The sequence below is a fragment of the Coptis chinensis genome, chromosome 3 (genome assembly GCF_015680905.1).
Source record: "Coptis chinensis isolate HL-2020 chromosome 3, ASM1568090v1, whole genome shotgun sequence".
In the NCBI taxonomy this organism is placed as follows: domain Eukaryota; kingdom Viridiplantae; phylum Streptophyta; class Magnoliopsida; order Ranunculales; family Ranunculaceae; genus Coptis; species Coptis chinensis.
The window spans coordinates 29,686,172-29,699,874 of NC_141458.1; the positions used below are offsets into that span (position 1 = coordinate 29,686,172).

General features: G+C 32.8%; 1 protein-coding gene and 1 pseudogene across 1 annotated transcript; one reads left to right on the plus strand and one right to left on the minus strand.

The window, feature by feature from the left end:
• The first annotated feature begins 4,448 nt into the window (after positions 1-4,448).
• LOC147509077 (plant intracellular Ras-group-related LRR protein 6-like) lies at positions 4,449-6,864 on the plus strand. Its single transcript, XM_086601371.1, has 3 exons — positions 4,449-4,691; positions 5,130-5,299; positions 5,861-6,864. Exons 1-3 carry the CDS (start codon positions 4,509-4,511, stop codon positions 6,540-6,542), a joined length of 1,035 nt encoding a protein of 344 aa, XP_086457497.1. The 5' UTR covers positions 4,449-4,508; the 3' UTR covers positions 6,543-6,864.
• Positions 6,865-7,279: 415 nt separating this feature from the next.
• LOC147509078 (bifunctional aspartate aminotransferase and glutamate/aspartate-prephenate aminotransferase pseudogene) lies at positions 7,280-8,302 on the minus strand (annotated as a pseudogene).
• Between the last annotated feature and the right edge of the window lie 5,401 nt (positions 8,303-13,703).

A 13,703-nucleotide genomic window follows, 5' to 3' on the forward strand; every position in this document is an offset into this window, starting at 1 on the left:
TCAGGAAATCAGATCTGGATGCAAATGCATTGAATTAACCCTCAAAGATTAAATTAATGGGAAATCGAAAACTGGATGCAACTGCATTGAACTAACCTCAAAGAAAAATTAATTATAAATTGGAAACATGATGCAAATGCGTGGAACTAATCTTAAAGAATAATTAATGGGAAATCGGAAACCGGCTGCAACTGCACTGAACTAATCTTAAAAAATAAACTGGATACAAATGCATTAAACTAACCTCAAGAAATAATTAACAGGAAATTGGAAACTAGATGCAAATTTATTAAATTAATATCAAACAATAATTAACGGAAAATCGGAAACTAGATGTAAATGCAACCTTATCAAATAATAAACGAGAAATCAAAAACTATATGCAAATGCATTAAACTAATCTCACAGAATAATTAACTGGAAATCAGAAACTGGATGCAAATGCATTGAGATGACCTCAAAGAACAATTAACAGGGAATTGGAAATTGGATGCAAATGTATTGAACTAACTGTAAAGAATAATTAACGAGAAATCGAAAACTAGATACAACCACATTGAACTAACCTAAAAAAAAAATAACGGGAATCAGAAATTAGATTCAACTGCATTGAACTAACATCAAAATATAAATAACGGAAAATTAGAAACTGGATGCAAATGCATTGAACTAACCTCAAAACATAGTTGGATTATATGTTGTGAGAATGTCTCGATAAGTATAGTTTTGCATTTAAAATTGTGTTTATCTTATCTCTTTCCGTATGATTGGTAACTTCTTTCTATTCAAGTAGCTTCAATATATATGAATTTCGCCTTATTAGGCAATCTCACAAAACTTCAATTAAACTTCTATTATTAAACAACAAAATGAAATTGAAGGGTTTTATCAAATGTGAGTTTTTTTTTTAATGGAGAGTGAGGTTTTCACGTTATAAGAAATTTGGATGAGTGACAAATATAATATTAATATATAATAGTTCTGCATATTTGCAAATATTGTTTAGAATAATTAATATAACAACACCCGTTCGTAGATAATATTTTTGCAGATTCCACATAGTGAGTCATGCATAATTTAAAGAATAATTAACGAAAAATTGGGAACTAGATAATCTTTGATGATCCAACATAGTAAATTAAACATAATTTATTTTTTATGTCATGTTTGGAAGGACACTATAGATAGATTAGTAGAAGTTGGTATTACACACCATATTGGATAATTAAAAGAAAATCGAAAACTGGATTTAAATACATAACTAAGCTCAAAGAGTAATTAACGGAAATTGAAAACTTTAAGCAAATGCAATAAACTAAACTCAAAAAGTAATTAACTAGAAATAAAAAACTGGATGCAATTGCATTAAAATAACGCCAGAGAACAACTAACAGAAAATTAGAAAATAGATGCAAATCCTTGAAAAATATTTAATGGGAAATCATAAACGGTATGCATTAAACATTAAACAAACCTCAAATAATAATTAATGGGAAACTAGAAACTGGATGCAAATGCATTGAACTAAACTCAAAAAATAATTAACGTAAAATCAAAAACCAAATGTAACTGCATTGAACTAACCTCATAGAATAATTGGTGGGAAATCAGAAACTAAATGCAAATATGCACTAAAATAACCTCAAAAAATAGTTAACGAGAAATCAGAAACCGGATGTAATTGCATCGAACTAACCTTAAAGCATAAATAATAAATTGGATGCAAATGCATTGAACTAACCTCAAGAAATAATTAACGGGAAATTGAAAATTGGATGCAGATGTATTGAATTAACCACAAATAATAATTAATGAGAAATCGAAAACTAGATGCAACTGCATTGAACTAACCTCAAAAAATAAATAACGGAAATCGAAAATTGGATGCAACTGCATTCAACTAACCTCAAAATATAAATAACGGAAAATCAAAAACTGGATACAGATGTATTGAACTAATCTCAAAGAGTAATTAACGGGAGATTGAAATCTTGATGCAAATGCATTGAACTAATCTCAAAAACTAATTAATTAAACATAAAAAATTGGATGCAACTATACTAAATTAACTTTAATAAATAACTAACGGAAAATTATAAAGTGGATGCAATCGCACTGAACTAACCTTAAATAATAATTAATGGGAAATCGAAAACTTGATGCAACTGCATTAAACTAACCTCAAAGAATAATTAATGAGAAATTGGAAACTGAATGCAATGTACTACATTGAACTAACTTCAAAAAATAATTAATAGAAAAATCATAAACTTAATGCAAATGCATTGAACTAATAACCCTAAAACATGTTTGTATTATAAGTAGAGGGAATAAATGTCTCGACAAATATAGTTTTTCATTTTAAGTAGTGTTTATCATAATTTTTTTTATTATGATTAAGATGTCATGCTTTTCAAGTAGCTTCAATATTATTTTCGTCACATTAGACATTCTCATAAAATTTCAATCAAACTTCTATTATTAAACCTAACAACAAAAAGAAGTCGATGAGTTTTATCAAGGTTTGATGCTTCATTTTTATAGAAAGTGGTACAAAAATTTGAATGACTGATTAATATAATTTTCATATCTCATAGCTATGCATAGTTGCTAATATTTTTTACAATAATTTAATATAACGGCACCCGTTCGTAGAACGGGTTCGAAAGCTAGTATTATTAGATTGAGGTGGTTGTTGGGTACAACAAAAACTTTAGTTAGTTATGGGGTACGTGATTTTATGACTTATTTGAGCGTATTCATCTCATTTGTGATGTGTTAGTCACATATTGATCGTTATCGCGAGTGGGATTTCCGTTGAGGGTGATATAATTTGCACATCAACCTGGTCACTAGATTGCTCCTTTTAAGTTTTTTAATTGGATTGCTTCTGTCAAGTTTTGTATTTGAATCAAGGGACCAAGTCGTACCAACGAGCTGGAAGACTATTATGTGAGGGCATAATTCTACAAAGATCCTCATCAAATAAGGTTTGAAACTTGGACAACTCGGCCTACAAAGCAATCTCATCCGGAAGATAATCTAGCTAATCCTTCTACTAAGAAAAAACCTGCAAATAAAATATTGAAGTAGTGTACTTGCATTGATAACTACTGATGGATTCTCTACCGTCCTTAATGTAGGAAAGTCAATAGCAACGCATCATCGTCGGCTGCAAGTTGAATTAGGGAAAGAAAAACTATTTCAAAATGATAATATTGCTAGTATATATAAGTTGTTGAAATATGCATTGTTCCACGTTTCTATAAGTGTGGAATGTTAGTATATATGGGCGGGCATCTATCATGTATGTATACATTATCTATAAGCGCGCGCCTATCAGTTTGGAATTCTAAACTGAACCATATCTAGTATTTTCTTTTTCATGTGTAAGAGTAATTTAACACTCAAAGTAGGTTAAGTATATATATGAGACTCTGGATAGAGTATAAGTATATTTTCTAACCCTTATTTTTCTAGCATCCATTCTTTTCCATTAATTTTTTTTCTTTTTGGTTTCTCTCATTACAATAATGTCAGAATGAACTCTCCTAGCATTACCACTAATATAAGTTAGTTAATTAACAATATCTTTTTTTGTACATTTTCGCTATTTTAATGAAAAATATCCTTTAGCAAAAAAAAAATATTAATTAACAAATATATATAAGTTAATTAATAAGACAATAATCTAAATTTTAACTTGGTGGGTTGGTAGCGCATGTTGCAAGTGCTTAATTTCAGGTGAAGTCAATTCATTTGCTGTTGCCTGTAGGGAATAATAGGAGCAGGAGCTTACTTATGCTGAAACATGTCACTACACTACTACAGATCGAGCTCTTTATCAGTTTTTAAATGACCCACATAATAGTTTATGCTCCATTGGGCATGTGGGGATTGTGGGCTGCGAGAAGACACCAAATTTGAGTGTTGTTGGACTCAGGTATATTTTACGCACTGTATGAAGTTTGTGTACGTAGAGAGACCAAACCAGATTAAAAACAAATAACAAATAAGAGTATTATTGTAGAAAGAAATTAACAAAATATAATTAACAGCTTGTAGAAAACAAGAACGTATGGCGTAGAGACGCATCAATTCTACATCATGAGGTTGTTTACAATATCAAAACCCTCATCGACATTGGCAATTTGTACAATGCTTCTCGCAGGATGCAACTTTGTAAGAATTGAAGTAGTGTACATTAGTCGTCCGTACCAACAAAGCCAACAGTCCTGGATTTGGTCAAGACAAAATGATTAAATCAGCCCGAAATGAACGGTCACCCATTGCTGGCACTGCCCAGAAAAGCGTTTACTTTTAGTAGAAAACAAAACGTGGTGACACTATCCGTATAATACGGATTGTACTTCCACTGTGACATAGACACGCGTCAGAGACCCATGTACATCCGTACATTTAGCTTATATAAAACTTGGAATTGTTTTGTTCTCTCTTCATATAATTTATGTCTGTCTTTGTGAGTTTTGAAGAGAAGGAAGTCTAAGATGATGCATGAAATAGAACAAGTGAGAACGGAAATGAAGAAGAAAATAAAAGAAAAGAGAGCAGCAATTGAGGTTGAGAAGTTAGAAGTTGATCTTAGTGGAAGGTCTTTGAATACTCTACCAAGTCCTTCTCTTAATTTAGCTCTAATCCATAAGTTAGATCTCTCTAATAACAATCTTGAGGTACATATAATGTCTTTTTCATTATTTCATATATGTCTTAATGAATTTCATCATAAACTAAGTAACAAACCATCATTTTGTTTTCCCAAATGCGCCTTTTCTCTCTGTCCACGGATTATGTGCATGCTTGTGTAGACTTTCACTAATTCTTTAACAAAACTTTTTTTTTATGTACCCTCAAAATAGAAGTTTTTATTTTCATATATGTTGCTCATTATCCATCTCCAAACTCCAAATTTGTTTGTTTATCAAGTTTTTGCTCCTCTAAAGCAAAAATAGATTTTTTTTTTCATGCTTCTTAATTAACTGAATACTTTTACTAAGTAAACTTGTAGGGAATTTTTTTGAAAATTTAGAGTTGTAATTTTAAATTGCCACTTTTTGTCAATAGAGTTCTATGATGTCTCAAGACTAAAGGTGGGAATCTTGTTCATGCAGAATATACCGGAGTCATTAGCAGCTAGATTGCTAAACATGGTGATATTGGATCTCCACTCAAACCAGCTTAAATCACTTCCCAATTCTATTGGGTGTCTATACAAGCTCAAGTTCTTAAATGCTTCTGGAAATTCACTCGAATCACTCCCCAAAACTATTGAAAATTGCAGGTACACACACTATCTCCCTGTTTTCTTTCTCTTCAGTTTGTTTAAGTTCGTTTTATTGAAAGAAAAAGTAAAATAATAATGAAGCCTGGCCCATTACGTATTTGGTTTTAGAGAATTTGGCCTTTTTGTTAGTTAATGGCGTACGTCTTGATGAATAATTGCACTAGAAGTATATGAGTTCCCAAAGTATTTTACTGGAAAATGATATGATCGATATATATGGTATCAAATGATAGGTCTATTGGTAGTAAGTAGTGTGAGTTTGTGTTAATGATCTTGTGCGAAAGGTGAATTTGAAATAGGATATACAAGCTAGAATTATCGCAAGACCAATCAAATGACATGGAACATCTCTGACAAAAATCGATACCAATTAGATTTTATTTTTTTGAAACATGCATGCCAGTTTGAATATCTTTGAAATAATTCTTTAAGAGTCATAACGAATCAAGAGATAGCTAGACTTTTGCCTCATAAATTTTGAACTAAAATTGATTATCGGGTTGTTTGATTGCCATTCTTTTATGCAATTGAATAATGTATGTCGTTTTTCTCGTATAGGTCTCTTGAGGAGCTGAATGCCAACTTCAACAAGTTAAAGTCTCTGCCTGAAACCATGGGGTTTGAGTTATTGAACCTTAAGAAGCTATCAGTCAACTCAAACAAGCTTGTTTTCCTTCCTTACTCACTCACCCACTTAACCAACCTGAGGATCTTAGATGCGCGCCTCAATTGCCTCAGGTCCCTCCCCGATGGCCTAGAGAACTTAATCAACCTTGAGATTCTCAATGTGAGCCAAAATTTCCAGTACCTCGGCGCCCTACCATACTCCATAGGTCTCCTTATGTCCCTCATCGAATTAGATGTAAGTTACAACAAAATTACAACCTTACCCAATTCGATTGGATGTCTAAGGAAGCTAGATAAATTATGTGTAGAAGGAAATCCATTAGTAACACCTCCAATGGAGGTTATACGACAAGGTGTGGGTGCAGTGAAGGAGTTCTTAAGTGATAGGATGAACAATAGCCCAAAGAGCCCATCAAAGAACAAGTGGATAGGCAAATTGACAAGGTGGAAGACATTTAGTGGTGAATATAGTAACAATAGCCCTCGTGAGGATAGGGATGGTAATTTTGTTCTTTCCGATTTTCAATCAATCAATGGTCTTGCTTCGCCGAGGTTTTCAGGGATGTTTTCACCACGACGTCTATTTTCGCCTCGGACTTATTTTTCTAAGTAAAATACTTGGTGTTCTTATGGTTTCATTGTGGAGATGAGTAAGCGGAACAATGTGTTGATTAAGATGTAGGCATGTAGCATGAAGGAGACTTGTGAGTGCTATATATGTGCATGGTAACTAGCGTTAGGACTTGGGAGAATCTACTATCCGTTTTCCAAATAAAAGCGTAACTATGGCTTGACTGGTTTTTCATATGTATATGCTCCAGTGAATGGAGTCATGTGTATAAACCAGTTGTAAATTGCATCATGGCCTCTATCTACTAAGTACGTGTATCAGACTCTTCATAAAGTGTTGTTAATAAAACGGAATTTCTCATTTATATTCGCAGGTTGAGACGCTAACATTATTATTGAATTCATGAAATTTGGTGCTGAGTGTGCTGACCACCGTCTTTTATAGCTTGTGTATAGTTCGTTGATATTCCACAGAAAAAGTCATCACACCAAATCAATACTCGTGTTTATTAGCTGTGTGTCAGTCTGTGTTGCTTGGAAGGAATTCTCTTTTAAAATTTAAAATACCGCATTTGGGAAGGGAAGTGTGAATTCAAACATTTCAGACATCTTCAATTAGCTTAGCGCAGTACCCAGGGGCGGATCCAGGATTGCCACTCAAGGGGGGCAGCTACAACTAATATACACTATAAATTTTGTTTTTGGGATGAATTATACACTATTATAACTATTATTTTTTTTTGCCGGAAAAGTTGGGTGTGTCCCGGCCCGCCCCCCCCCCCCCCTAGATCCACCCCTGCCTATGCCTACCTGCCAAATACAATTATTAAGAAATGTGTGGTTTAATATATTGCATACCCTGCCAAAACCAACAGTTCACCTCCAGCATATCCAAGTCCTAAAGCAGCAACTCTAGCTTTTTGTGAGCATATCCAAGTCCTAAAGCAGCAACTCTAGCTTTTTGTGAAATACTACTAGCACCTAAAGTAGCTTGACTTTGAATCTTCCCACAAGCTTGAACAAAATGTGTTGGACTAGCAAGGTACCCAAGTCTCCAACCAGTCATTGCAAACGCCTTCGAAAACCCATTAACAATCAATGTTCTCTCCCACATTCCAAGCAAAGAAGCAAAAAACTAATATGAGTAGCTGGTGCATAAACGATATGTTCATAAATCTCATCTGATAACACTAATAGTCTAGGATGTTTCGCAACTATTTTAGCAATCTCCTCCGTAAGTTTTATAGGATAAACAGATCCAGTTGGATTCGAAGGCGAACATAGAATAAGTACCCTCGACTTCTCATTAAGTTTTGATTCTAAAACTTTAGGATCCAACAAAAAGTTATTATTCAAAGATGTTACTACAATCACCGGATTTGCATCAGCCATTCTAGCCATTTCAGGACAACTAACATAAAACGGATAAGGAATTATAACCTCATCACCTGGCGAACAAACATCAAACAATCATTGAAGTACACTTTATTTAGCACCATTACTAACTAAAATTTGATCAGGTGTATAACTAATACCATTCTCTTCTTCAAGTTTATGACATATCGCTTTACATAACTCAAAAGTACCATCATTAGGAGTATACCTTGTATGCCCTTCACGTATCGCATTAATCCCCGCTTCAGCAATCACTGATGGGGTATCGAAATCAGGTTCTCCAGCTGCTAAACAGATAACAAGTACACCAAATTTGAACTAGTGCAATAGCTTGATCGGGCTTATCGCTACGGTTCTCGACGGTTTCACAGAATTCACTCTAGAACTCAATGTAGTATCGACTGTAAATAGTGTTCATACTAAGTTTTTTTTTTTTTGGGAAGTTTGGGGTGGGGGTGCGGTCGGTCACCAACAGATCCCGGCTGGCATTATACTTCCAACAAACCCGGGGTTGGATAATTAAGATAAGGGGGTATTTAGATCCTATTTATTTATTGTCAAAAAGTGTTTATTAGTGAAAAAATATTTTTTAAAAAAATAAATGTGTTTGGTTTCTATTTAAAAAAAAAATAGTTTTTCATCCAAAAAAATACTTTTTGGTCTCAAAAACTTGTTTTTATGATAATTAGGTAAAATTTGTTTTTCAAGTTAAAAAACTATTTTTCTTTGAAAGAAACACTTTGGGTGCTAAAGGCAAATGAATTCTCGGAATGTTTTAGACTTTAATAATTTATGCCATGATATGCCAAAATATATCGAGAAACATAGTGCGAAATCTGATTTTATAAAATAGCTTTTAAGAAAAATCACAATCAAACATGTTTATTGAAAAACTGTTTTTAAAATAAATATTTTTTCATAAAAATATTTTTTAAAAAAAAATAATTTTTTGAAAAAATGAGAACCACACACCCACTAAGAGTCCAGACTTCATCCTTCATACATGCCATTGTCCAGCAATCCAGCATTCCTCTCAGACCAATAATTTGTCATCTAATAATCCGTTAATCCCTAGCGAAAAGGTAGTAAAATATTAAAATCATAATGTGTACGTAAAATGTGCTTTTCTAGACTTCTTCGTTTACATCGATCACTGAAGGATGAAATGACGGATAGAGAATATAGATAGACATACAGAACAATACACCAGTTTTCCACTATTTCAAGTCAACCAAGACTCTTTAGCAAAAAAAAATAAAAAATCACCCAATTAAAGACTTGGTGATCGAGGTCAAAACCTTTTTGCTTTTTGCTGGATGAGGTCAAAACTTGATCAGTGTTAGTAAGATTTTTCTTACATTTAATTCGAATCACATTTACACGAAATTTCTTTTCCACAAATGAAGTTGCGAAGTTATTCAAATTAAAATACTGTTCGTGTTGTAGAATACCTGTCGGGCTAGCGCTTATTAAGGTTCACACTATGGTTTTATAGCGCCCTAGCTAGGACACCACATCAAAATGACTTCTACTGAATTTCAAATGTTCAATTTGTCTCAAGGCCCAAAAAACCCAAAAACCCAAAAACCGATATATATCGGATATATCGGATATTTCGGATATATTCATTTTTTTGGTAACCAGTCCAAACTATTTAAAATATAAAAAATATCAGATATATCGGAAATATCAGATATATATCGGAAATATATTGGAAATATCGAATTTATATTTTAAAATGGTCAAAAAGTCAACCGATATATATCGATTATATCGGCGATATAAAGTTTCATATCATAAATTTCGATATATATCGGGAAAAAAAGGGTTCTATATTCGGTGGATATATGTCGGAAATATCGATGTCGGTGTATCAAAATACCGATATATCGGCGATATTTTGGTCCATGATTTGTCTTGAGTGAAGTACTTGCGCTCCCGAAGAAAATGAGAGATATAGCTATAGTGCATTTGATATTCTCCAATTTAAACAGGGAGTGACTCTCAAGGACACCTTTTTATTTTTGTAACTCTCAAGAACCGGGTATATGAAAGTTCAAGTATACCCTTGATGCGAAATAAAAAACGGATCGGATAGATGAAATATCAAGTATACTCCTGACACGAAATAATTAACGGCCCGGCCTAGACGAAACGACCTGGTGTATTTAGTATGAACATTGAATGTTCATAGTCTTTGGGTATGAACATTGATTAGGTATAAACATTCGATGTTCATAGTCCTTGGGTATGAACATTCAATTTTCATAGTGAACATTCAATGTTCATAGTTCTTTGGGTATGAACATTCAATGTTCACAGTCTTTGGGTATGAATATTGATTGGGTATGAATATTCGATGTTCATAGTCTTTGGATATGAACATTCAATGTTCATAGTCCTTTGAGTATGAACATTCAATGTTCACAGTCCTTGGGTATGAATATTGATTGGGTATGAACATTCAATGTTCATAGTCTTTTAGGTATGAACATTCGATGTTCATAGTCCTTGGATATGAACATTCAATGTTCATAGTGAACATTCAATGTTCATAGTCCTTGGGTATGAACATTGATTGGGTATGAACATTCAATGTTCATAATCCTTTGGGTATGAACATTCGATGTTTATAGTCCTTGGTCCTTTGGGTATGAACATTCAATGTTCATAGTCTTTGGGTATGAACATTGATTGGGTATGAACATTCAATGTTCATACATCAATATATTGTATAAGGTACATTCACCTATTTGAATATGAACAATCATTGTTCATACACCAGCAGAAGGTATGAACACTCATTGTTCATAGTAAAATGACAGAAAAGGTAAAATTGGAAAATATTTATTTTAAATCCAGGCCATGTCCTTGAGAGTTATTTTCACGAAAGGGTATAACTGGGATTTAAAAAAAGTAAAATGGTCGGGCCAACTTATTTTGTCCTTGAGGGTTACAAAATTTGAAATCGTGGGTTCGTGAGTTACTAATTGCTAGAATTTGTCCTTGTGAGTTACTCACCAAAAACCGTGTCCTCTAGACTTTATTTTCTCCAAAATTGGGTGTTAGGCCCAATTTCTTGCAATTTAAATGCTTGAATTCGGTACTTTTCAAAACTCTCTGCTGAGAGCCTGAGACTCTGTTGGTTGGCAATTGGCATATGATATATTTTTTTTGTACGGAATACTTTTACAAGTTATGGACATGAATGCAGGGACGGAGCCAGGAATTTGGGTTAGGGAAGGTATACGAGGGGGTAGTGGTACGTACACTATCCTGAAATTTTTTGGAGAGGCAAAGCCTCAAAATGTTTGGGGCGACTTCCCCCTCTGCCGTTTGTCTAGGTTCATATAGACTTGCATTCATATTTGAAACTGAGAGTAACTGTCAAGGACAAAAAAGAAGAAAAAATCACTCTCAAACCCTTTTTTTTTTAAATCACTCACAAGGACCGGATATATTTTAGGACAAGTATACCTTGACGCGAAAATAAAAAAACGACCCAACCCAACCAAAACGGCATATGTAGTATGAACAATCGTTGCTCATACCTCAACATGAGATATGAATTACAATCTTTGTTCATACCTCAACATAATGTATGATTAATGAGAACACCTATTAGAGTATGAACAATCATTATTCCTACTCATTTAAGGTATGAACGATCATTGTTCATACTTCAACATAATGTATGATTATTAAAATTCCACATCATCGTCATCTCCTATTAAAATGGGAATTCATTTTCTATTAAAAATAAATAAATTTTATGCACTTCTAATTAAAACGAGAATTCATTCCTATTAGAAAAAATAACTTCTAGTGCTTCTAATTAAAACAGGAATCATTTTCCTATTAAAACGAGAATTCACACTTCCATATTGAAAATGGAAAATATAACATTTCTAATTAAAACGGGAATAACATTTCTAAATTAATTAAGTCAACTATTAAAACAGGTTCCCTCTCCCAATTAAAAAATGAGTTTTTAAAACTTAATTAAAATGATTTGTTAAGATATTACAACGGGTTAGCGACTAAAACAGGAATCACGATTTGTTAGAAAAAATTTATATGTATAGTTATGATTGTTGAGCAAGTTTTCAAAAGAAATCTATTTGGGGTATGAACAATCACTGTAAATACATCAACATAATGCATAATTAGTAAGAACACCTATTGGAGTATGAACAATCATTGTTCTTACCTGTTTGGGGTATAAACAATCATTGTTCATACCTCAACATAATGTATGATCATTAAGAATACATATTGGAGTATGAACAATCATTGTTCATACCTTAATATAATGTATGATCGGAAAGAACATTTATTAATTGGAATATGTTTATACGTATTTTGGGTATGAACAATTACTGTTCACACCTCAACATAAGTTATGAACAATCTCTGTTCATACCTTAATATAAAGTATGATGTATGTTCACTTAGTTGGGGTATGAACAAACATTATTCATACATGAGGAGGTATGAACAATCATTATATTTATACCAAAACGACATAAATGATAAAATCGGAAGATATAAATTTCAAATCAGGGCTGTTTGTCTTTAAGAGTTATTTTCACTTGAAAATTGGGTTTGTGAGTGATTTTTTTAAAAAAAAAGTGGCATTGGTGATTTTGGCTCGGAATTAGTCCTCTGGACCAATTTCTTATATATGAAATTGATGGTATATATGGTATATATATATTGGTCAGGCTACATTGACACCCCTAAATGACACCTTGAATTGATACCCTTACCAAAAAGTGCACTTCTACAATAAAAAATAATGGCTAATTTTTTGTGAATATGACCCTCTTACCATGTTGATCATGTCTGCAAAATTTCAATTCATTTCGACATCTTTAGCCTTGTCAAATTTATTTACAAAACTGAAAAAATATAGACTGTTAAAAAAATTGCAAACTTGAACACAACTTTTGACAAGGTTACACATATTGAAATGAGCTGATTTTTTTTGGAGACCATATCTACTAAAAATTGGTTATTAAATCATTGTGTTTAGTAGGAGTGTCAATTTGGGGTGTCATTTAAGGGTGTCAACGTAGCCTGACTATACTCCTAAAAGGACCTTAAATTAAATACCAAACTAAGTACCAAATCTAAAACAACCTACAACTTCACCTACAAAATAATTTAAAATCTAATTTTTTGTGGATATGATCTACTAGCCATAAAAAAATATCTTCACAAAAATTCAACTCATTTGATATCTTCCAACTTAGATAAAAATTGTTGTCCACTTTTGAAATATATCTAACGGTCCAGAAATGTTGAGTTCTTACAATCATTTTTTGCCAATGTTAAAAATTGTTAAACAAGTTGAATTTTTATAGAGTTGATATTTATGTATGGTTAGTAGATCATATATGTGTGATTATTTTTCCTAATCTAGAAACACAAATATCATGTTACTTCTAAAAGAACAATGAGATGAATTGGATCAAGAAGAAGAAGAGATGTAGAAGATGATGAGTTGAACCACGTTCTTTAATGGCTGCCTACGTATCTTGTGAATATGAATCAAACTCAAAGCGTAGTTCAACTATCCTATTTATAATAATAGATAAGGTTTCCCAATTAGTGTTTACACTACAAAATAATTGATATATACCTACGGACAAGAGCCGTAGCCTTAGATCTAAGCCTATGGACTTCATCTGTAACACAGCCGTCCTAATTTGTTATGTTGGCATAGTCTATGGCATAAATAACGTCCGTCGGCACTGTCCGTCGCATAGGTTATCTATTGGGATGGTTTAATTAGGGATCTTATCCG